We start from the raw sequence: 26,965 nt of genomic DNA, 5'->3' as shown, positions 1-26,965 counted from the left end.
AACTCTCAACTATTGGACTAGGAGATCCTGGGGGAAACCACATTCATTACTGCACCGTTAAACATTAGTTCGCCGACATCTTGGAATAGAAACCACAGAAAAGGACTTACTTCTGGATTGAATAATCCACCAGAGAATTGGTGAACATTTTGTGATTAGATCCGAAATAACATGAAGAGAAGTAAAAGAGGAAGGATAAGGAGAGAAGTAGGTATTATTTATTCCCTTTTCATGGATTTTTGAGATTTGAATCGACGCGGGCCCCGTTCGGGATGGAAACTGTTCGCGCAGCCGAAAAAGTGGGAGAGAATGCACGGGGAGGGGCGCATAGAATTCGCTACGAATCATTCTATCGTTATCCGCCGAAGTAAATACGTAAACGCTGATACGCGCTGTGAATTCCGTTTGTCGACCTCCGATTGACATCCAATTTCCATCGAGAACTGTCAAATATTAAGGATACGACAATGATCCCAGTGATTGATGCTCTATGTTCAGGTACTCTGGACACCCTCGAGTGACTGCTCTGTGTTGTTTGTGACATATTAATCTGTGGTGCGGAGTATCTTTGGAGAGGATTGTCGGTGGTCGAATCCGCCGGGCGATCCTAATTTGTTTTCCTTTCGCACGTGGACTTATTGCAGGTCACAACGCTGGAACATTTAAGGCCCATCGTGGCTTCAATCAACACCCTCATCGGCAATTGTGAGAATATGGAGGCCACGTATTGCGTCGGAAACGATGTAGATGTCTGCAGAATGTTTGATCAGTATTTGTACAAGGTAGATACTCTCAATTGTAGATACGCGGACCAAGAACAGAACCATGCAGAAGCCGAAGAAACCGCAAAGCCTCAGTCGAGTGCAGAAATTATATGTCTGTGTACATATCTTACACACTGAAATCAAAATGAGAAGAACAATAATATTTGAAGGATCTAAGCCTATGAAATATGAGTTAGGGTTGTCGTGAAATCCACAGACATAAATACGGGTTTTATCTGTTTCCATCTGATGATGTGAGTTAAAACCGGAACATCATATGGGATTGGTGTCACAATCCAGGTCCACCATGTGTTCTCTGAACTTATTTCATGGTTCTTATTCGGTCCCTAAGCAGATTAAGCTAGGAATCCTCGAAGTAGATTCTGAGGGCATCAATAAATTGTATTAATAGTCTCCAAGTTATTTGAATACTAAAGCAAGAACCACTTGACGTTTTCATCCTTTTGATCCTCGAGGAATTGAAAACTAATTAATTTGACCTAAATGACTTGAAGTAGAAATAAACGATCATGCAACAGTTCTATTTAAATTATAAAGTAGAAGATTGAAAAAATTGGAATCGGAAGTTTTTCCATTTATTACTTCCTCTGATTCTCGGAGACGAAAAACCCATTACCAAAATATTCACCGGAAGTATCCAACAGTACACGATTAAGTCCAAATCGTGCCTTCTTGAGGGGCTTATTCTGATTATACACCTTGTGGTAGGCAGGTGGATCTTTCTGTTTTACAAGAGAAGGCCTCATTTCGGTGATTCTACCATAAGTGATCTTCAGAGATTATGTACGCGATTTCGGAATTAACAGAAGCAGATTGTTGAAAATTATGCTTTACATGGCAAGCGATTGGTCGATTCTTAATTGAGACCTCTATTGCAGCGCGGAAAGTATATCTACTAATACTTTCTGACCGAACGCCACAAACGAGGTCTAGTACTAACTAGGGATGATAAAAGGAAATTAATTACATAAGATAAAGGTATATAGGTACCCATTCAATAAAATGATAATTTTACGTTCGTTATATGAAAAAAATTGAATAACATATCGAAATTTAATTTGCTAGTGTCTGAGAACTAAAAAAACATCAATTATCTTCAGAGTACTGCTGATCGACATGCCAACTACATCCGAGAACTGTATCTATAGTAGGCTCAGAAGATTTGGTGATTCCTTTCAATAGATCAATAGTTCATAAATCGAAAACACTTATTTTCATTGAAAATGGGGGTTGCATATGACCTTACCTTCAAATTTGCGCACCCGCAACAGAAATCTCTTCAGTGAATTTTGAAATTTCAAGATTCATTTATCAGATGCAGTAGTAAATATTACATCATTTGGTGAAAGAGAGAGAACGAGCATTTCAACATCGGGAAAAGGCAAAAATTCTCACAGTAACGGTGAATTATTTTTAAGCGATGACGAAATAAGAAAGTAGAATGTCGATACACTGCTTATCGATTTGAGTTCCAAGAAAATTAGCCTGGGGCTACATTGCACTGTGAGACTAGAATACCCTATCTCACAGTTAAAATACCTCATCAGACTCTGGATTCTTTTCTATAAAAGTTAAAAGCAGTTGGATAATTACTCAATCTGCCACAATTTAAATTGGATTGTTCGGATACTATGTCCTTTTAAAGGTTTATAGGATATAAAACGGAATTTTTATGCCAGTCATTAACTGAACAATCTTGATACACACAATTATGTCATCTGATTGATTTTCACGGGGGCAACACAAATATTTATTCTTCTCGAATCTATTCTGGGAAAGACAAGAAAGTGGGTTCTTCAAAAAACGATTTGGCTTGGAACGGTGTTAAATATTCTTCCAAACATAGAACGCCTCCTCTCTCAGTCTGATTTGCATTGTAAAAATGGATGCGGAATCCATTAACGAGATGAATAGCCTTTGAAATGGGATGTCGGTAACAGAAGCCGGGAATTTATACCGAACCGTCTTGCTAAAATTTCACGTTGAGAGAATTTGTGACATACTAACGTCGGAATGGTTCGGAGTTGTCTTCCATGCACGATATCAAATTTCAATTGTACCATGATTGAACTGGGATTTCATGTAACTCTCTAATCCTGATCGAAATTGAGAAGTCTTCACATTATTTCTCACAGCATAGGCCAGTACGAGGATATACTGAAAAATTCTTAGTCTACTATAGAACCAAACAAAATTTCAATGTCAAAATATTTTATTACATAACATATTCTCCTCTTGATGGGATACATTTATTACAGCGAAACTGTAATGTCTCTAGACCTTTCAAAAAAAATTGTTTCTTCCTGCTCTGCAAACCAGACCTCCACAGCTTTTATTCCCTCCTCGTTGGAATAAATTTTAGGACCTTTTAAACTTTTTTCAGTTGAGGAAAGGGATGACAGTCGGATGGAGCCAAATTTGGTGAATAAGGGGGGTGTTCTAGTAATTCACGAATTTTTCGCATGGCAACATGGGATTTGTGTGCAGTGGCGTTGTCCTCCAAAAACAAAACACCTTTGGATAGCTTTCCGCGTCTTTTCTCTTAATTTTTTTCCCGTAGAGTGGTCAGTCATGTCGAATAGTAATCTCCGGTTATTGTTCTACCCTTATCAAAAAAATCAATCATCCATGGCCATCCCAAAAAACTGAATCAAGAACTTTTCCAGCAGATTTTTGGACACAAAACTTCTTAGGTCTTAGAGAACCAGAGTATCACCATTCCATCTATTGTTGCTTTGTTTCTGTATCGTAGAAATGTACCCAAGTCTCATCCATAGTAACAATTCGGTTTAAGAAGTCTACATCGTTTTCAAATCGAGCACAGATCGGAGGCGATGCTTCTACCCTTGCACGCTTTTGGTCAACATTCAAACATTTGGGGATCCGTTTTGCAGAAATTTTTCTCAAGTCCAAATTGACGAGAACTATATGATGAACGCGTTCGTATGAAATATTCAGTGCTTCAGATATCCGTTTTAGCCCCATTCGACGGTCTGATAAAATCATGTCATGAACTGCATCGATATTTTCGGGGACTGACACAGAAACTGGCCATCCCGATCGGTCATCATCTTCAATGAAAAATTTACCTCTTTTGAAGCTTGCAGTCCAATTTTTCACGGTCGCATAAGAAGGGCATTGATCACCAAGGGTATTAAGCATATCTTCGTAATTCTTCTTACCTCTTAACCGTTTCAAATACAGGTACTTGATGATGGCTCGATACTCCAATTTTTCGATTTTTACAATTTCGGTAAACATCTTTCTTTTAATTTATTTATTGCGTAACTATGGTTTACTTTTTTGACCTCAAACTCCACACTGACACTTCCGCATGAAAAAATAACTTATACTAAAATTTCAACAGCATACGTTTTGAAATATGTATCTGGATATCCAAAACCGAATAAAAAATATTAGCTTCGCCTTATTCTTTCGAAACAGCGTATTCATCTTATATTGTAATGAACAATTATATCTCTCCACGAAAATTACGTATCTCCTTATATCCATAACAAATACAATCACTAAATGCATACTCAATTTAAGTCATAAATATTTTATGAGGTACCTACTCATAAAGAGTGAATCGAATAATGAATTCTCGAAAGCTGCTTATAGTGTGGAACGTCATGAAAATGATTAACCCACCCAACAAGTGCAAGAACAAAATGATCAAGAAGAATTTCTTTACAGCTAACCAAACGGTAATTTCGTATACCTAGGGCACTCGACCTCAAAATTGATAAATGCTGAGTTTTTTCTTGAAAAATGGCATCATTCATATTCCCCGAATAAATAATTTCACTTACTCAAATTTAGCATGTAGCCTATTTTCTGAAGATACAATTGCACAATTGATTCAAAAAAATCTTCGTTCCATAAAATATTGTTAACTCCACTTTTATATTTTGATTATAGGACTCTCAATAACTCTCAATAATAATTCATGAAATATTCAGACGTAGTTTTTGCACAATCTAATGAATCTTTTCTTGGAACTCCAAGAGTTCAACATGGTACTGTTCTTGGTTCATTTCTTTCCTCATTGTCGATACGAATCATAAATGCGTTACGCATCATAGAATCTGCGCATATTCCATTTAGCTTTATGGAGTACGCATAGAATCTACTTTATTCATTCGTTCGGAAAACGAACAATAAAAGACAGATGTGTATTTCTTGGTTTTATTGGCTCACCGGTTATTACTGCTGGCGGAGATTTGTTCCGCTTTTTCTGTTTTTAATTTCAATGGATTATACTGAAACGAATTGTGTAATATGTTGGGAGTTGCCACATATATTCGATCCACTGCGTACATCTTTTTTCAGTATCGATCGATAAATCTTTATTTTCATGTACGTAATTACAAACTATGTGTATGTATTTTTGGTAATATATTTTCAAAATGAGGTGTTTCTTCTGTTGATATATGAGTAGGTACAAGTCAAAGACCTATTCTACATGTATATATGTTCTCTTTTTTGGTAAAAATTTACTTCTTTTCATTACTTTATGAAGTAATTTCACGTTCAATCATTAGAAATGGTAGAACTGCTCTTGCTCACACTGCATCCTAATATTCAAATTAACCACCAATTTTCACACTTTGGCAAAGAATAATGTTAATATTCTGGTCTGGAGACCAAAGAGTTCAAGAACACAAGTTTATGACGAATCATCTTCAATTATTGTTGATAATTGATGGAAAATTAACGGCATGCAGGAGAATCATTAAATTTTTGATTCCGTTAACTTTTCATCAATTATATTTTTCCCGAGATTTATCCCAGACATAAAACTCTCTTTCTTATTGTTGATGTTTCAAAGAATTTTATAGATATACGAAGAGCTTATGTTAAATGCATTTTGATTCTGAATAACTCATAAATTTTGTAATATTTTACTATTTAAAACTTGAAAAGTCAAATAAGAAGTCCTTTTTTATTGAAGGCCTTGAAAAATGAATGAGAACATTTCCATGCAAAAAATATATGAGATGAAGTTCAAAAGTCCGACAAATTTTTTTGAAATATGTTTTTCTACCAGGAAATTAAAATCTTCATCGTTTTGGGATAAGAATATTACCAATAACCAATTAGGAATTGACAGAAGTAAAAATTTTAATCGCCGACTTTTATGGGTGCAATTTCATTAGCAGAGATTTACAGTTTTTTAATGCATCAATTCAATTTTGTTGAGAGATCAATATAATGAGCATCCATTCTTCTCATTAATTCGATACAAACTAGTTTCAGGAATCTAGGTTTATGTGATAGCAGTTAATTCAAAACTGTGAATTTTTTCAAGATTCCGATCTTCATTATCGGCCACTAATTAACTTTCCTTATTTGAAATATTCAATTCTCAACTTACTCCATATGTTACTAATTAATTGATTCTAAAATTGCGCAATTAAACAAACAGTGCACCAGGTATTTCCATCGAATCAATTAGAATTCAACATAGATTTCAGATAGAACTATCTGTTAATTTACAATTATATGGGGAATTCTAGAATTCGCCTCAATTAAAATTAACTGTTCTGTAGTGATATAAAATATATTGGTAAAATATTCAGGGTCACGTACATATGGATTTCGTTTATGAATGAATATATGAGAGTTATAAAATAAAATAAACTTGATGAACTACACATTGCCGTTATCTGCTAATTCTCTTCTGTATTGAAGCACTTTATATCGGTTTAATTATGATTTCGTATACGCCTGCATTTTCAATCTAACAAAACATCGGTCTAAAACTATATTATTAAACATGAATCGACGACAGACCCTCACCTATAGAAACAAAAATTAAAAAAGAACATCTTTGAAACTTTATAAGTAATATCTTATGTTGTGAATAATTTTATTTAAAATAATAAGCAAGAAAATTTTCACAATCAATTTCCATCATCAAATTCACTCCTAAAAAAGAAATGACGCTCCAGAAAAATTAAAAGTAACGAAACAAAATTGAGAAAACTACACGTCCAATTTTTATTTAGAATACATATATCATATCTTAAGTGGATAGTAATTAGAATGTATTTTACGCGAGAAGTAAATAAAAAAGAGCTCACACTCCCTCAAAACACCATAAATCCCCAGTGAAGGGTAAACCTCACCCCCCACCCAATTTTTTCCAAAAAAAGGAACAACGCCCTGGAAAATTCAAAGATGATCAAAGAAAATAAAAAAATACACGTCAATAAAGTCAGTCATTTTTAAAATATATTCTTCCTCGCAAGTAAATAATTGAATAATAAGTGAATAAAAACGAAAGAAAAATTCCTAGTGAAATAAGCCGGTCCTGGTTAAATTGGCTGCGAAAGTAATCAAACAAAAATGCGGAAACTGCACTACAAGTCAGCTGTTATTTAAAATATATAATCTTTACGTGGTAAATAATTCAAATATATTGTCCCCCAGAAGTAAATAATGATGAACGAAAAATACAATTAATTCCCAGTGACGCATTTACATCGAGCCTGATTAAATTTGCTGGGAAAATCGAAAAGGCGACCTGAAAAAATCCGAAAGTAACGAAACAAAAATGAAAAAACTGCACGTCAAGTCAGCCATTATTTAAAATATATTATTCCTTTAGTAGTAAATAATGAATCTCGTAAAGTTTGTATAAGGGGTTTTTGAAATGAGCTTATTTATAATTTACTTTCTTATAATGTGCCTTGGAACTCCTCGAAAACTGGTTTGGCCGGTTGCAGATGTTCGAGTAATATTTCAAGTTGGGAGAGTGGAAACAGGGCCGTAACTTTGTATCGAGGAAAATAATCTGTATCCCCTTAGAACACATATAAGAAGTCGTCAAGATTTCATTTATCTCGATGTTGAATTCAATAAAACTTGGACCAGTGAAAATGTTCAGTATAATATTATATCATGTCAATCGTTCTATGCAGATTTTGAATAACTCTTACTGCCCAGGAAACCACCTTTCGTTTATTAAACATATATAAGTCAACTTATTCCGACGTATAAATACGGTTTCATTAGACCAAAATAAGAAGGACAAATGTCCGCGTGGTAGACGTATAAAATCAATCCTGAATATACGTCTCCTATTCGTATTTTATATACGTCTGATACTCGTATTTCATGTACGTCTTTTAGACTACTTAAGTAATTCAGAAATTACGTCGAAAACCAGTCGTCTATAAACGTTCACAACTCATATATTATAGACTATATTTCAACGACTTCAATGTACCAAAAATAGACGTTTAATAATCGTATTTTGTACTACTATTAAGTATCATTAATAGACGTCTCTGAACAACGTTAGACCTACTGTTCATGTATACGATATCCGACGATACGATGATCCGAAATTGCATTAATATGTGTTGATCGATTATTTCGAATATAATAAATTAAAAGAACAATAAATGCACTTTGGGATCATCGTTCATACTGTCGAATATCGTATGAATGAACATTAGGCTTATTTGTTGTTAGATATTACTGTTCTGAATATAGTCAATCTTCAACATTTATTATAACAATCTTACCCTCTTTCATACTTATCCTTTTCATAGTTTCGAATAAGACATAACGTAGTGTCAATCGGATTTTAGGAAACTAAATTTTAAACTATTTAGGTCTCAAACCAATTTATTCAGAAAATAATAAAATAGTAGTTTTCAAAATTTAGGTATATACATTGAGCACACCTCTTCAAATAAATATAATGGTCTATTCCTATATTTTCAGATTGCTTCAATCAGATGTACCCACATCAGCACTACGACCTCTGTAAAATGTTATTTCAGTTAGTTTTAGGAGAAAAAAATATGTCGAACAAAACATACCAAATATCTTTTTCATCATATTAGTAGACTTGAAAGTGGAGAGCTTTCTTCAAAATCGGTTATATCATTTTGTTTTTTAGCAGATGTTTAAACATGTCCATCACTATGTTGAATCAGAATCCATTTCAATCACTCATGACAAAGTACAATTAATTTCCTCCAGACAAAACAAACACAGTAAACACACACACAGCTTACGAAACTATTTCAAGATGGACGACAAGGAGAACGAACTACGAACAGCGCATGCCGCATAGCATAGCATAGAAACACGGCCGTGACTGACACATGCGTGTATTGTAACGATAACTAATTGCCTATTGGCCGGTCGGGCCTGCGTAGATCCTCAATCCTCTGCCTACGTAAACATGGCACCAACGTTGCCAGGCTACTAAAAATGTAGTAGATCTTGAACATTCTCATAAATCTGCTAGGCTTGTTTGAATTAGAACTAGTGGACTACAATTATATCAAGTGAATAGTAATTGAAGAGGGCTCATTCAGTTTTCCAGATCACAAGTATAGACATCAGAATCTTTGATGGTTGAAGCAATCAGTGTATGGACAGGACATTATTTCATTTCATGTGACAACGCTGTGAATTGTCGAATTGGGGGACTTTTAATCAATTAAATAAGATATTATATGTGTAATATTTTTGCTTTTAATTGGTTGACGACCATCAATCCGAATGAATTAAACTCCATTTGCCGAGGAAACTATAGAAAAATATGCAAATATGCATTTTTTTCGTTCAATGTAAGCTGTATTCGGGTTCGGCTTTTGGACGGTCCGAGGATGGTTCTAGAACTGCGCAGAGGATTTAATACTAGGGCGCAAGAGTTTTGCGCAGTCCTAGAACAATTCTCGGACTGTCAGAAAGCCGAACCCGAATACGACTGTATATTTTTTTTTTTCATTTATTGCACCTATGGTTGTACCCTCTATTCAAGAATATCTAGTATGAATGTTATACATATAAATTATTCCTGCCACGGCTCAACCATTTATATACAGCTATCATTTAAATGGTGATTTTTATGGAAAAAGATTAAGTTCGATGTGAGCCGATTAATTAGCTACCTGGTGAAATCAGTTCAAACAATTAAAGCACTTATATAAGCTGAATCGCTTTTTCAACTTCAAAAAACTTGTTTGGAACTATATGTACTAGGTGTATAAAACTCAGAAACATAGATATGACAATAATGAATAAAGGACCAGTATTTTTTTTCTCCTTGATAACTAGAAGTAATGTAGTAGGTATCTACATATGGCTTATAATAATAGTCATATTTGAAACCTTTCATATATTTGTCCAGTGTAGACCTCAATGATGAGTGTTAAAAAAATTCGCTAATAGACAGATTGAAAACCTACCATATATCCGTTAAGTTCATGGAGTAGGAAGGTAGGTTGAAATATGTACGACTTATAGTCGTATAATTTGTGGAACTCTATAGACCTAGTTTATAAATTATGAAAAATTATTGAAGCTGGGAAATAAGCGATATATATTGTAGGATGCATATTGTTCCAATCGTAAAAACACAACTGGGAGACAAAATAGATCTCATTATGTATATATGACTTTCACTTATAGACATTTCAAAAACCTATCACATATTCGTTTAATATAGGTGTAGGAAGTACGTCGAAAAGTACAATATATTCGACGTATAATTCGGAGATCTTGTAGACTTCGTTAATAACTGATGAATATGACGAAGAGTTTAAAATAATTGAAGTATATAAACAAAAAATAATCTTCAGTTCTTGAAAAAACTATTGATAAGCAAAAAACATATATTGTGGTATACATAGCTAACGCTAAAAGACGTTTTATAAACCTACTACAGAAAAATGGTATAATATAGACGTAAAATACTCGTACTGTGATAGACCAAAACGAAAAATATACCATCAGGATGAATATTAGACGTATACTAAACCAAGGTGTGTTTCCTGGGTGCATCATGTTTTTTATTCGTCAGTCATATCGTTTCTGCGAGCATTCCAAAGAAACTCAGTCACCACCTTAGATTTTATATACAAGAGAGTATAAGCTGATGCTCATAGTAAGCCGTCTCTCATTTGGCAAATATCAAATCCTTTTTGTGACTTTGAAAATAGATAGAACTGGTCGTGTTCATAGATGTGTTTTTTAGTTCAAACCATTTTACCATTTATGGTGATTTTCTTTACCAATTAATACGATGCATCAGTTAAAACAGGAGCTCATTATTTCAATATGAAATTTTTAATTCAAAGAGTTCTGGATGCTGAATTACAAAATACCTGATCGATTTCCAACAACGTTACTTCTTCTCGAAGTGATCATAAATCTCAGGGTACTGTCACTTTCTTTTATTCAACGATTTATCCAGTAGAAAATAAGTGAAAACGCAATAAGTCAATCGATCAGAAATTGACCATTCTTCGCTCTTTTCTTCATCAAGATCTCGAAACGTGCTTTATTCTTCTTGTAAATATTTGAGTGAAATTCCTTATCTACTATTTGTCAGAAGGAACTCTTTGGCAAATCTCAAAGGCATATGCAAAACCATGAAACCTTTAAAAACTCCTCTCGGAACTCCTTGAGCTTGCATTTATGATAAATAAGACAAAATGAGTTAACGTGTACCTATATAAGCATAAGCGTGTATTTTTAACTGCCTGATAATTGTTTCTAAGCATTTAATTCTTCTTTATAATGACGTTTATGGTGATCGATAGTATTCATATGAAAATCCCTTCACCGATTTTAACGATCTCATTCACTCAATCCTACCCTGTATTGCAGACATTATGCTCGAGCAAGACCTAGACCAAAGAATGGAGAAAACGCATCATGGTTTTGTTTTAATCGTAGACACTCTTGAAAAACTAATTTTACATGCGTTGTTATTAAATAACTTTAATAACTATAGCCATAAAAACCTGATAACTCACTATGTTTTATGTTTATGGTCCCCTATTAGAGTATAATGTGTTAATGTAGCTTATTGAAAACTGTGAGAACTATTTCTTATGGCTCTTAAACAGTCTCGGATCTCCATCAAGTTGCACTTTACTACCACGTCGTTTTCCATAAGAATGAGGTTAGAGTTCTTTTAATTGCACTGCAACATCTCTGAGATGCTGCATCATTCTGTGTTGATAATAGGCTGTTGAATTGCATTGCAGTTTCCAGAAGTGAATTGTTAGCTGATATTCTTTCAACTCGATTCTATTGTATCCGAGATTGTATAATTTTATATTTATCTAGTCAACTATTGACTCCAACCTCGGCCATTATAGGAAATATTGAGACGATAATCAAGCCCTCATTACAAAATGTTCTTGGAAGAATAGTCAATATGATTACGAAGAAAAAATGCATTACCCATATTTGGAAAAATTTCTACGTGTATTTCTCGGAAAAAGCCTGAGCTTGAAACGCCCTCCAGCATTAATCGAAATGAATACTGAACATTATTCAAGGAATGCAGAATCTTGATATAGTTGCGAACAAACCAGAAATTCGTCAGATCTTCACGCACGACTTGTCCTTGAATACGTGAAATACCTACCTCACTAATTTTTTGAGGACGAATCGTACCAAACTCTAAAGTATTCAGCTTAGAATGAACTCAAACAAGCGGAAGAATTCCCAAAGCTCTTTCAGATGAAACGAATTTCAAACAAGAGGATGTACTTCCTTGCACTGTCTCCGGATGAAAAGAGAGGACTATTTTCACCTGTATTTTCTCATGGCGGCTCCTCCCGTCCCCCCTCCTCCTCCCAAGCTCTGCCGCTCTCCCTGGGGGATATGGATTTTCATTATCGTTTGAGTATTTGTGTTAGTTGGAAGTTTCGACACTTCTTAATTGAGTTGTTAAAGTTTCCTAATTGTCAGGACTTCGAATCTTCGAATATAACTTTGCCAATTGAAAAGACAACTTTTATGTGTGTTCCCTCCGAATCTTAACAAAGGCACGAGAATATAATTGTATTGATGTTACTGTACTGAGATTTAGTACCGCATTTCTACATTATTAATGCATAATAATTGCGAGTGAGATATTTCTTCATGATGGGTTTGCTTCGACCTCTATTACGTCTTCTGATAACTGACAATGCAAAATCCATGGATAATGTGTTTTGTATGTGTGAAACCAAATTTTTATCAACACTTCTTTATGATTCATTTTTTCCAATGAAAATCTTATACTTTACTAGTCTTATCAAAATAGAGAGAAAACTTCTAATAATGGAGTTGAGGGGTTGAAAACTTATGCGAAGAACTTCTACATGGTGCTTCTCATTTTGAGACATAACTAAGGGTTCAGAATCCGTGGAAAACCTAAAAATACACTGCGCAAAAAAATGAACGCACACTCTGAAAATCTCAATTTTAATGAAAGTTAACTCTACATTGACTTTATAACTTATTTTTCATGTTCTCTCGGGAAGGTTCTGAACGAAACAGGACACATTAAATGGAAGAAAAATTCAGGATTTCACCGAATCTTATGTGAAAGAAGAGAAATGAACAATTTTCAAAATACTGAAATGCTGATAAGTGATTTGATACTTGGTATTTCCACACCTTGCGTTGATTACAGATCGGCAACGACGGTTCATACTCAAAATAAGTGTTCTTAAAATGTTCTGATCTAATCCTTCCCAGATTTCTCCGAGTTGGATTCCTAAGTCATTAAGAGTAGCTGGATGATTTTCTGAACATCTCGGCCTTCTATTGAGGTTGTCCCAAACCTGCTCAATCGGATTGAGATCTGGACTTCTTGCTGTCCATTCCATTCGAGAGACTTCAACCTCTTCAAGGTACTCCTGAACGATGCGAGCACGATGGGGTCTGGCATTATCGTCCATAAAAAGGAAATTTTCACCAATGTATGGGGCAAATGACTACATGCTCTTCAAGAATGTTCCTTATATACTTATCAGCATTCATAGCTCCATTATCAACGACCACTAGGTCTGTGCGAGCAGTCAAAGATATTCCACCCCATACCATAATCGATCCTTCCCCGAAACCAGTAGTATTCAGGAAATTGCACTGAGCATATCTTTCATGTGAACGTCGATCACAATGGTAAAGGCAGAATCTAGACTCATCTGTGAAGAGAACTCTTTCCCAATCGGCCTCTTCCCAATGGATATGCTCTTTCGCAAAATCCAAACGCGCCCTTCGATGGGCTGGGGTAAGAGTTGGGCCTCTTGCCGCGACACGAGGCCTTAAATCATATTCTCTGAGGCGATTTCTTATTGTCTGAGTGCTAATTTGCACCTCATGAGTTTGCTCAAACTGAATTTGAAGGAGGCGAGCGGTTGCAAACCGTTGTCTCAACGAAGAAACTCTCAAGTAACGTTCTTGAATGGCAGTTGTTACCTGTGGTCTACCCTGTCCTGGTCTTCGGACATTCATACCTGTCTCCCTGAATCGCTGCAACATTCTGGACACACTTGTATGGGAAAATCCAAACCTTTCTGCAATTCTTGTGTATGTCCACCCTTCTTCTCGCGAAACTACCGCTTGGGCACATTCCTCTTGGGTCAAATTGCATGTTTCGCGTTGCATAGCGATCGAGTGTAGAAAATCAAACGAAAGAAAAACTATTGATCACTAGAATTGATCGAGAACAACTGATTTTAGAATGGAGCCAATACATTCAAAATCTGATAATATCATCTTTTTTTATTCCTGCTGGGAAAAAACATCTGTATTGAAGAAAACCGTTGAAAGTGGATAACATATGCATGCATAATTCTGATAAAAATAATTATCATTGCGAACACCTTCAGTTGTAGAATAAATTTGAGATTTCCATAATGTGCGTTAATTTTTTTGCGCAGTGTAGTTCACTCATCAATACCTAAGGCTTTTCTGTTGGAAGAGTTTCGACTTAAAAAAAAATGTGTTGCACCCCTACTAATTTTGATCGAGAAGTCCCAAAACCCATCACATTTATTCACAGTCAAGGTCTGAGAGAAACATCGTTTGATGGTATTCGATTTTTGTAAGTTTGACTTGATTACTCCTAGTAGTTTTTGAAAAAAATCTGACCTTAGATGGACAAATTTTTGACGATGCTAATTGCACGTACTGAAATGTCCGATATCCAAACCTTATCCCTATTGAGATTTCATGAAAATGATAAAAAAACTCATTTCCTCGATTTTCCATTTCCTGGATCTTTCTGTTTCGAATTAAAATACATTCTCGGAAATATGGCTCGGAACGGAACTGAAATTCCCCACGATATACCCCATTTTTCGTTCGAAAGTCATCATCATGAATATATTTTAATAATTTGAATTGGCAATTTGCATGTTCCTTATGAAACATTCATCACGCGATCGCGCTATAAATAGAATTATGTTATTGTTAATCTATTCTGTTCTCCATAAATAAAGTTCGAGTTAGATTCGATCATTAAAAGTTCTTTCGCTTTTCCTCAGCATTCTTCAAAACGATTCCGAATTGGATATTGAGTTTGGCTTCATTTACGTCGACTATAATCGAGAACACCCAAGCGGAATGATTCCATTATTGGGTAGTTTAATTTATTTGTAGTACAGAGTGTTCAATATGTTCGGCCAAAGATATGTTATGGGTTTGATTTTTTTTTTATTTATAACGGCAAGTTCATATCTCAAAGTCACACTCTATATGCACAAGATATACTGTTTGGAATATGAAAAATTACCATTTATAACGAACCGTATTTATAATCATTGTTCATTCACTGACACCCATTCAACCATATAATTAACTTATAAGAAACTGGATAGTCGACAATTTATGGTTTGTTACATTATAACCGTAAAATATTTCATATAACCGTAACTACAGTGACAAATAATCGTATTACGTATAAGCTCGTAAAATGTATTTTTGTAAATCGCTATATTCTCATGCTGACCTTAGTCTATAATTTGCATCTGCGAGAGTAGAGTACAGTTAGACTTGTGTTCTGAGTTCATTAGTAATAATTATATTACCCGGCTAATTATGAAGGTTGTTAATGAAAATCAATTGATATTCTCAGAAGAAGATGTAAAAATACGTAGGAGTTTTGAATACCGTTCATCATTTGAAATGAACATTGGGAGAAGTGTAGATTTTAGTGAGGGCGATATACACAAAAATTTTGCAGTGTAACCAAGTCTAGGGCTGTCATACATATTATGATGAAAATTTTAGTCTTCTTTTTCAATATGCCCAAAAATTATGATATGATTGAATAAAAGGTTCCTTTCCTGCTGTGACAATTGTTATACTCAAGCATTCAGTATTATTTCTCAAAGAAATAACAAAGGCACAACACATGATTTTCTCATGGAACTGTTGTAACCATTACAGCTCAGATTTACGATTCAACTTTCAGTTAATCAGCCATTTCGAATCAGGCGACCACTGAGTATATCCAAAAATAGGCTATTTAATATACGTATTTTCCGTTTCGCCATTCAATTACAATCCAAGAAATAATAATTACTTTCATCTTTGGATGATGTCCCATAACCTAGTTTCAGTGTCCCCATATGGAAGTTAACCATGCAACCGTCTGTATTTAACAGTTATTTTTTCGAGTCGACCTACAATAATAATTTCTTTCAAGAATAAGAATACACAAATCTGTTTCACAAATGTGAATAGACCTTCATATCGTTCGTAACACCAAAGAGGAATGTAAAGGATGTATGGCATTGGCATTTGTATATAGATATTCTTGTTCCTCGATTGTTATTATAATAAGAAAAGATTTTTAAACCAGTTTCAGTGCTATAATGTTTATTCTGGAGGCCAGGGACGTATCAAGGTTGAAACATCAATATGAATAAAAAAGTATTTAGATTTTCAACCGATGATTCACAAGGAACTATCTACTTTATCTGTGAACCAATTTATATCAAAAGAGTGGATAACATCGTCGTGATATTCTTGAGAGAAAACTGTTCGATAATCTCTTATACAGATCTATCAATTATAGTTTCCAATACGGAAAATTCTCCTGATTGTTCCACATTTAACCTCATTTTTACCTAAAATAGATATGAATGTGCAACTCATTCGATTGTATCAATTTCATGCTGTTGTACAAAACCCTAAAGTGTTGCGTAAAATTGCATTGATAGCATTTGAGAGAGTTGTTACGTCAGTAAATCGTGAGATCAATTACTTATTCTTATTACATCACAATATGTGAGCTAACGTTTTTGTACAAATATAAAGTTGACGCTGAAAAATTTCAGTTTCTCTATAAGTTTTTGCCATCGATCTGATTAGGCAACACGAAATCGAAGATTCTCCATAATACCAGTGAGTATTTGCAATGATCCGACGAATATTAAAGAGATTAACAGCCAGTTTCATAATCAAACTTAAAGTCCCTTTAAGCTTTCTATATTGTCATTCTTAGTAGGGTTAAAGGAAGCTTTAAAATTAAAGGGAAAAGTTTGATTTTGAAACTGCCCGTTAACATTTTGAGTTTTTTTATATCATCCTAAACATACTACTAATGAGGATGACAACTATCATAACTATAACTGTAGTGAATGAAACCCTTTTTTCTGTTGTGTTTCATTATTACTGATATGGGCTTTTTGAAACATAAAAATTTTCTATGAGATGTGGACTTCATTCTGCATTTATCTCACCAATAGCAAAATTGATTTAATCTTTTCATAGTATATATAGTCGTTTGTTTTAATAGTTTTTTCTTTATACAACAATCATAAACCATTGTCTAAACTGTTAAATTACATGATCTTGGTGGTCGACTGAGAGTCCCCTTACTTGCACTTAACTGCCAAAGCAATTTGAGGTGCAAGCTTTTCTGTTGATAACATGTGTTCTGGGTCAATCAAAGCCACAAACTTTTAGTTTCGTCTCACGATCCTTCACAGCCATCATCCCTTCGTAAAATACGCCATGTTGTGGTCAATTAGTGACAGTCGATCCAAAAATATTTCAGTTTCTACAGCAAATAAATATTCCACTCGACTATTCCGGTCAATACCAAGAATCTGAATGCTTTCACATGATACAAATAATGTGGGCCATGCCGTCTCTGACTCATTCCCATTTCTTAGCCATTTAACCTTGGAAGAACCTCAAAAGGGTTCACTGACTTTCCTTTCTCACACAGAAATGATTTATGTTACCCAATCTAAAATGAGAACGAGCATGGCTGTCTGAATGTGATATTTATTAAAAAATAATTTCATGCCTCAATATCATTTGTTATCATAGCTCAATTATAATATTCATCACCTTCATGAGTATAAAAATTAACTCTTGAGCTAGTAATTCTCAAGGATAAGATTAATCTCGGATTCTTATTTGTGGAAAGATCTCTTTTCTCATTGATATATTTCTAAGTTGATGTGTGACAAACACAGGAATGTTTCATCGCAGGAACTAGGTGTTGGAAAATTCTTGATAACAGCTGGTTACAACTTGGAATTTTGAAAATCCTAGAAGAAAACAGAAAAAACGTCTAAAGTCGTCTTTCAATTTTAGAATATATGATTTTATAGAGAATAAAAATAGGTTATGTTAATAGAAATGCGAATTAATTGTCAAAGCGTTTGGAAACACTGATAAAAAGGTGCTTATACGCTATACATGAAGTATAGCTACCAATACATATAAAACACAGTTTTTCAAAGCATTTACACACAGGCATCACAAATATTGATTTCTGCGTATAAAATAACCTCTCAAAGATACTCAAGAATGTTCTTTCAAAAACCTTTTGTAGTTTGTTGTTGATTCTGCTATCGCTTCAGTTCTCCTCGTTTCTTATATTATGGTCCAAACGTGTGCAGCTCTCAAGCGATCCTGAAAATCTCATGATACACTTGCTTGTAGTCTAGATTTCTTGATGTGGGGATTTCACAACATTATGAAATTTCATTTGTGTTTCATTCAGCGTTCTTCCTCTCAGTGCTGCTCTGATGGTTAAGCAAATTCTTCGATGGTTATTTATTTTATTTGATATATCTTTATCTTCTTCATATTTGACATCATATCCTGGATATCAGAAATGTGAAGTGTATTCCCTCCTTGAATACCTCATAATCTTTGTTCTAAACGGATCTTTTTACAAGAACGCCATAGTTTTCGTTTTCTCTATAGATATTTTCATATTATAGTCTGCAGAAAGTTTAGTACATGTACAGCCAGTTGTAATTTATTTTCTGTCTTTTATGGTGTTTACATTTCAAGGAACGGCTTCTATATGATGAATTTGCTAATGATATTCTTCGAATTCAGAATTGATGAAACACGTTGTCAGTTAATTCCTTCATACCCATAAATAAACCCCATCCATTGAACAGAATGGACGATTGAAGTGAAAGAACTCCTACATAAGCAATCATTGTTCAATACTTCATTTTCTAGGCCAATGCATTCTCTCTGAAATATTTCAAACAATTCCAAATCATTACGCTTTCATAATGGGATATCTGAACAATGATATGCAATTATTTTCCACACTAATTCAATTTGTAATCCACCATAGAATCATTTCAGTCAGCCTGGGGCAGTTCTGGAAAAAACGAAATATCTACAATTTCAAACGCATGCAATTCAATCTTTCGGAACCTGAAGAAAATACCTCGAGGAGTTTGCTGGTTCTCGGCGGAACATTAAAAACGAATAACGGTCGAAATTACATCTTGAATGATTTTGATTGCCTGCTTTAAGACGCGGGAAAAATGATATTGTGTCATTCATCGAGCCGGGGGGGATCTGGCATAATGCATGTCAACATTAATTAGTCAGAAATTGAAAAAAAGTCAAGTGAATACTTCGAGAGATCTTGTTAACAATTGATTTGAAGTGAAGCCTGTCATAATATATCATATAGGTGAATTGACAGTCGACCTTTCTTTCGAGAAAATAACAATGATGTAAATTAAGGTATATTTGATATTTTTATGATTTATTGCACATTGTGCGCATTCTGTTCTTTATTGAGTTATGGGTAGTGCAAGCAGAGGTTTATAAATAGGATGATTTTTTGCACAGGTTCTACGTTTCAGCGAGTCTTCATCTCGTCATGCTCAGTGGAATATAACCGTTCAAGTAGAAAAACTGGTATACCTAAGCATTTATTGAAACATTGTTTCAATAAAGTTTATTACTGCGACTACTACATTAGGATGTCCAAATTAGCGTCATCCACTGAATCAAAAAACAGTGCAAAGATGCAAATTGAAAAAATTCTTGAGCTCCTTTCGAAAATATAACCAAGAATCAACATATCTTCGTACTTATAGAGTTATGAGATTTGATGTTTGGTTACCAAATTGTGTTGATTTCTTTTGAGGTGACTATGCAGCAAATAAACAAAGAATTGACAAAATAAGAAGGCCCTATAGTTGGGGAGCCCAAAGGGGAAATTCGGGATTTACTCGAGCGTGTCAGATTAATATAAAGGGAGGTACTTTGGACCCTGTAGAGTACCTCTACCAAATATTAGATCTCTATATACGCGAAATTGTCTAGGACAGCCTGTCAGAAAAAAAAACAATCATTTCGCATACTAGAGCGTGTCAAATTGAGATATATCTGATTATTTACATGTTGAAAAGTATATATTTTCTGAATCTGACAATTTAAGCGTGACAAAAAAGTGTGGGAGGGCACCAAATATGCGAAAAAAAGTCACGTACACAATATTCTCGAGCGCGGTGGCTTTTTTTCTTATTCTGAAGCTAATGATCCAACAATAACGGAAAAAATATAATCTAACAGTTTCAGCAAGACAAAACAATAGACAATGTGACAGCAGAGGTCACAAAAATCAGTTTTTTCTTAATTATCTCCTCCCCTGGGCTTCAAATTATTTTCGCATTGATTATAAAAGTTGTAGAGCATAACATTTTGTACAAATTTTGTCCGAAGCAATTTTTTCTACGTTTGAACGTTTTTGAGATATATGGCGATGAATGTACATCAGACTAGGTTTCTACATTGACCTCGTTCTCATCGCCCTCTAACTCGAAAACCGTTGAGGGTATGTAAAATTGCTTCAGATAACAGTTGTATATAATTTTATTATCTACAACTTTCATAATGAATGCAGAAACGATTAGAGGTTCAGGATGGGAGATATTTAAAAAAATCCTTGTTATCATCTTCAAACTGTCAGATTGAGAAAACCCCGTCTAGATTAATGGGTCAACACGTCTGCAACACCGAAATTAGCCATCTTCATAAAAATCTGACACTCTCGAGTATATACAAGTAACGATTTTTTTTGCATTTTCAAAGAACCGCTGTGACCTTGCGTCATGTCCGCATGCCAGACCCTTGAAAAGTAACTTACTTTGGGTCAATTAACTTAACCTCTAAAAATCTGACACCATTTTCAATTCTTCCGTACGGCCAGCCACACCACGCAAACTGTCAGATTAGTATGAATTTATCATCAGAGACTTGTAGGGAATATACAGTATCTTATTCTGATACGCTCGAGTAAGTACACCTGACGATTTCTTCACATCTTTGGGAACCTGCAGACGCTTTCCCCACCGCTGAAAGTGCATACATCATAGAACCTTTTTTTCTTTCTACCATCTAATCTTCCAAATCCACTTCCTCTCTACGACGCTCGAGTAAATCCCGATTCAGCACCGTCGGCTCCCCAACTAATGTAGGCATATAGCAATCACGTGATCGACACCTACCCATGGGAACAAGGGAATGACCTGAATACTAGGTACATTTACGTTGGTTACTGAATATTTTTGGTGAATTTCCATGGATTAAACCATTCGCGCTGAAAACATTTCTATTTTCCACTTTTTCAGTCGTGATTTACAAACCCCCAACCTTCTCCAAAACCACTAGGCAAATGACTATGGATGCTTTATAACAATCAGATATTGAACACAAAATTCACCCTCCCCCTTTCTGATAAACAAACACGAAAGGGTTGGAATTCGAAATGGGACAACTGCGCCCCAGGGAAAACTGGGTAAATATTGGGGGTTGTTTTAGTCGATCGAACGTGGAAACTTTCCGGCATTTCACGATTGGAATTCATTGAAACAACTTGTAAAAAATACATGTGTACGTGTTTGGCGAGGTGTAAATACAGGACTTGGCTGATGGGCGGTTTTCCCCTGCTGTTTTTTCGGATCGATGTGTCTGTTTGCCTGGACCCTGATTTGATAAACGGAAAATTCAGCGTTATTCTTGTTCACTTTTGCAGGAGGAATTGTTTACGATTATAATCAGTGTGTGTAGGACCAATGAACTATTGTTCATCATTGGACAGTTTCCATATTGAGTTAGTCATGAATTTCATTTGGTGGAAAATTCAAAAAAGATCACATGTGATGAAAAATACACATGAATTTATTGCAGTCTGCAAGGTAAAGGAAAAGAGTGTTTCTTTCGACCTCAAGGATCTACTGTTGAAATATTTGTACGAGTCAAAGACTCACCCAGTACACTCCAATTTTAATTATCAATGTTTCCTATTATGAGCCCAAGGAAAATTTCTATGGTATAAAGTCTCGAAGTCCTTAGGTTACGCTGCTCATGTTACACAGTGATTTATTATTCTGTGAAAAGTTTTCCAGCACTACAGAGTTACCTAAAGCGTTTATACATCGTGTAGAAACATGCGAAGTCAAATATGCACCCACTCTGAGATATAGGGTCTCAAAACAGAAAGATTTTCGATATATTTAATGTTTTCACTCCCTGTAATTCGCACTTAAGAGATCACCCTTTATTCACACAATGTTTGAATTTGTAGTATTTATTCGAGAACTGTTTGAGCTAAGAATGTATGGGAAGAAGTATGATAATGGTTCATCGAGGCAACACATATACTGGGTTTCAACAGGCCAAGTCTAATGATTAGGAATAAAAATATTCATGTTTCTCATTTCTCAACCCTTATGATTGTTGGATTGAAACGAAATGCAAGAATCTTCCTCAGATAGACAATTTTGTAACAAGTTTCAAAAGTTTCTTTCGGAGAAGAAGCTAAATGGTGGCAAGTGAACAACTAGAGGAGCTTTTTGGTTTCTGGTCGTAAAAATTCAACTTTTCCGAATGACTTTTTTATTTCTGCCACTTGAAAACTCAAGATTCGGATGTCGAAACTCCCCTCCCTTCATAAAATATCTGAGTGGACGCAACACAACATTAACAAATAATTCTTGTCACAGTTATATCTTGAATTTCGAGAATATTAGCATCAGGAATTTATATAATTTCCGGAAAGCTCAACGAAACGAATCACCGTTAGTAGGACCACGTTCCTCACCATTGCATCGAAGAATTTAAGAGTCATGTGTGAGATCCAGTCTACCTATAAAACAACAGATGTTGCGATAGCAGGTAGACGAGAGTGGGTTTGTCGAAAATGAAGTTTTCAACAATGCCCAATTTAGAGCTACCTGGAGAGTCTTCTACTACCTTCCGTCCGAATATATATATCGTTATAACATGGTCATCTCCACCACTAGTATGATGCGTGTTGGTAGTGGATAATTTCGTAATATTTTGGTCTACTCTTTCAGGTATAATGACCTGTGAGATGATTTGTTTTCATGCAGCGGTTTCCACTTCTGCAAAACGTAATTGTATATTTTCTCCTTTCTTAGCCTTCGGGCAAATGTTCAGGAAGCAGAAGGAAACCCTAAATGATTTAATTTACGTTAAGTGGACTTCTGAACTGAGTTTTTGTTCACAATATTCCAATGAATATTTTTTCTGTAATGATTACTAATAGAGCGGCTTCAGAAGGGTTCAAAATAAAAATGACAGACCTCTGTTCGAACTGATTATTATTTACATTCAAAAAAGGCCAAAATATCTCGTGTGTTTTCTTGAGAACTATCGTGATACGATGTTTCAATTTTCATAACTATAAAAAGTTCAAAGGTCTTGTCTGCTGTTATAATCTTTTGTTAAGCAGAGTGTGAGGAAACAGAAACCTGAGTTTTTCAACTGATATAAAAATCGCTTTCTTTATAATCATGTTATAGATAAGAAAATAAATAAATTAAAAATGAAATATAGTAAAATAGAAAAAATTTATCGATAATGATCGAAGGATATTGCCAATCAACATATTTAAGGGCAAAAATCGCTGAATTATATCATAGTCGAACAAAATGAATTAGTTCAAAATTAAATATCCTGAAATAAAAAAAATAATGAGAATAAAATATAAAAAAAAAGAATGGTATCTTGTGGGGAATCGTGAAACTGATCGTTTATGCCACAAAATAGAAAAAAATGGTTTCTACCCTCGTTGTAATAAGAGGGTAAAGAGAAACTGGTAATTTCGTTTGTAGTTAATTAATCATCACTATCACCAGCTTTGAAACAGCAGCATAATTTTTCACTCCACCATTAATTCCCGCATCCAATGTTGCCGCTAAAGCCGTCGTTTTACAATTCGTGAAAGGTAGGATAATAGACCGGACAGCCCATTATCTCACGAAAATACACACAGTTGTTTTTCCCTCAAAAGCGGAAAATCACAAACAACCCATTATGAGCTCCAAGTGATATATAAGCAAAACCTTTGTGGTCGGGTTCATTGTGCAGCAAAGTTAACAGGTCGTAAAGTAATTTAAGTTAATAGCCCTCAGATGATCTTCTGGAGAGAGGGCTGCCGAGGGTAAGGTAGGCCCGGCACGTACAAAATGAAAGGGGGGTAAACGTCGCGGTTACCGAACAGTGTAATAGAATACCTTCGCACAGATGGCGCTGTTCCGTTTCTGAACGCACTGCTAACCCGATTTGTGAATTTTTTCGAACTTATGCCTTGCGACAAGGCAATGAGGTGTGTAAATTGTGGCACATGTGGACATGACCAGTCGGCTGCCACCTACCAGGTGGGCCTGTCTGTTCTCAATCTTTTTTTGGTGGGTTTGCTCACTGATACTTGGTGGTGCGATGAAATTTCATCCCGTGGCAGTTTGTTTTCTGCACGAAAAGACTTAATATGATCTGGAACACTTCGTTATGTGGGTAGAAGGGGTGAAACGCAATGCCATTCACTTTATCCCAATAATGTCGTCATGTATTTAGTACTGAGCTTAAGCTTATCCATTCCTTAAGTTATGCAAGGAATGTTTTTGCAATTTTCGTGTAAGCTTCCCTCTAGTACTATTTTCCCAAGAGGGGCGATAACGCCCTCTGTGAATTTCAAGGGGGTATCAAAAATCCACGGAAAATAAGGCATTGAGAAGGCTAAAAGGGGAAAAATATGTTTATACATGAAGTTTATTAATATAAATGAATTTTTGTTATTGTGGATATTGCATATAACTGTATATTATGTGAATTGAATTTTTAATAATTATATGTATCCTTATTGTGGGTATACTGATGTAGTTTTTTTTTTTCAGGTGGGTCATCTTACATGCTAAATATTTGAAACAAATGTTAGGTCAGGTGAGTTATGAAGGATATATTCTTATCTTTACTGAGGTTACATCGTTATACAGGGTGACCGGAAATACGTGAGTCTTTCTCATGTGTGAATTATACTGTAGAATCAGGGCCATAATTTTTTTCCTACGAGTCTAATCCAGCGATGATATGTGCCTCCAAAAGGTACTCGTCTAATTCAGTTATTTTGTGATAACTACTCAACCGATTCTGGTAATTTTTGGTATTTGAGTGAATACAAATATCAGCAATGATTTATTTGCAATACCTTCGCCATAAATCTCCATATATTCGCAGGGAGTTGTCGTAGGACAAAAAATGAAAGCATTCCTCACACCCCTTTATATACTATACTTCATTCAAATTTATTTTAGCAGTCGTTTGGCCATAAAATAATTTTCTCAAGTTTTTGTAACTAGAACGAAGTTAGGTTGGCACTCATGAAATGTCGTTAATGTCATAACGCCGTTGTCACAACTAATATCAATTTTTATTACGAAAATGCCGAAAGTGCTTGAAAAAAGCGACAGGGTTTCAGGAAGTGCTAATTAATATATATTTATATAATGTTTCATCTGAATCTAAAAGACTTAAATTTCAGCTGAATATTTCCACAATCAGAAAGATTGTGAATGAAGATTATGACAAAGAATTTCCTTCTATTGAGAGACCCAAAAAAGTGGTGGCATTTGGGAATTTTTTGTTTGAGTGAATTAATGCGAAAACTTTAGTGCAGGATTTTCGATAAATGTCATCGGAGAATAAGTTCCCTAAAATGGATTTTTCTATTTTTCATTTGACTTGTCCTATACAATGTAAATGTCTTAAGGTACTAATAAATACCTAAGTATTATAATTACATCAATGTATTAAGATGAATAGCCACAAATACGCGCAAGTTGCCCTGTTACTTGTTTATTCATGTGAAATTTTTGTTCAACGGTGCAGTTGCATCTTAACTTGAAACTTCCTTCAACTCCTTTTACTTATATTGATGCAAGATGATTTTTGTTGAAGAATTTAACATTCTTGTAATTATCTGTTAATTCCTTTGGGAGATACCCATTCCCAACCACTGCATCATATGCATTTCATCTTCGGGTTAATATTTTTGAAATCTACAAATGATGTAAGCCAAAGAAGATAACGAACATTAACTGTCCTCAAGCTAGTGCATATTATGATATTATACTGATCTCTTGTATTTTCCATGCAAATAACTGGATTTGGTATGCCTTCAATCAGTTTGTATAAACTTCAATTATGTTCGTCACATATTTTCCGAAGAGTTTCGACATTGTGATAAAATACGTAATAACAGAAACTTTTACGTAGAACGGGCAACAAAGCGTTGATTTGAAGCCCAAAAATGTTTTGACAAGCTTCATAATCTCACATTTTCGTACTATACAGAGTGAAATGTGTCAAATTTCCATGGCCAACCGACTGCTAAAATAAAGTTGAATGAAGTATACATTCAAGCCTGAGAGAGTCATGGCGTAGTGCAGAGACACAGGCCCGGATCTAGGGGGGGCAAGCGGGGCGCTTGCCCCGGGCGCCAGCTCAAGGGGGCGCCAAAATCAACCAGAGGTTAAAATTTTTTTACTTTTGATTTTCTCGGAAAAAATTAATTTCCTAGTTCTAAAATGGAAAGTGTAGAATGGAAACATGATAAATCATCACTATGCCTAAAATCTTAAAAATCAATGAGGGATCAATTAACTGCATATTATTCAGTCATCTACGAATGACCGCCACACTTGGGTGAAATAGGTTGAAAGATCTGATATGTTCACACTGCGTCGCAAGCAGTAATTTCTTTGCCTGCCGACTCATCGCCTTCTCATCTGGAACTAAGGGCCAAAATTTCCGATTTTATATAGACCATAACTTAAAAA

The 26,965-nt window shown here is 34.9% G+C and overlaps 1 protein-coding gene across 1 annotated transcript in view; it reads left to right on the top strand.

Annotated features, from left to right (window-relative positions):
* Positions 1–347: 347 nt before the first annotated feature.
* The window catches only part of LOC123314516 (TOX high mobility group box family member 4-A-like), a 111,034-nt gene continuing 84,416 nt past the window's right edge, over positions 348–26,965 (top strand). The window contains exon 1 of the mRNA XM_044899843.1: positions 348–782. Coding sequence (XP_044755778.1) covers positions 714–782 — 69 coding nt within the window. The 5' untranslated portion in view covers positions 348–713. The remainder of the gene's footprint in view (positions 783–26,965) is intronic.

Source organism: Coccinella septempunctata, chromosome 5, assembly GCF_907165205.1.
Source record: "Coccinella septempunctata chromosome 5, icCocSept1.1, whole genome shotgun sequence".
In the NCBI taxonomy this organism is placed as follows: domain Eukaryota; kingdom Metazoa; phylum Arthropoda; class Insecta; order Coleoptera; family Coccinellidae; genus Coccinella; species Coccinella septempunctata.
The sequence above is the reverse complement of the archived record's forward strand: the minus strand, read 5'-3'. Positions and strand labels throughout refer to the sequence as shown.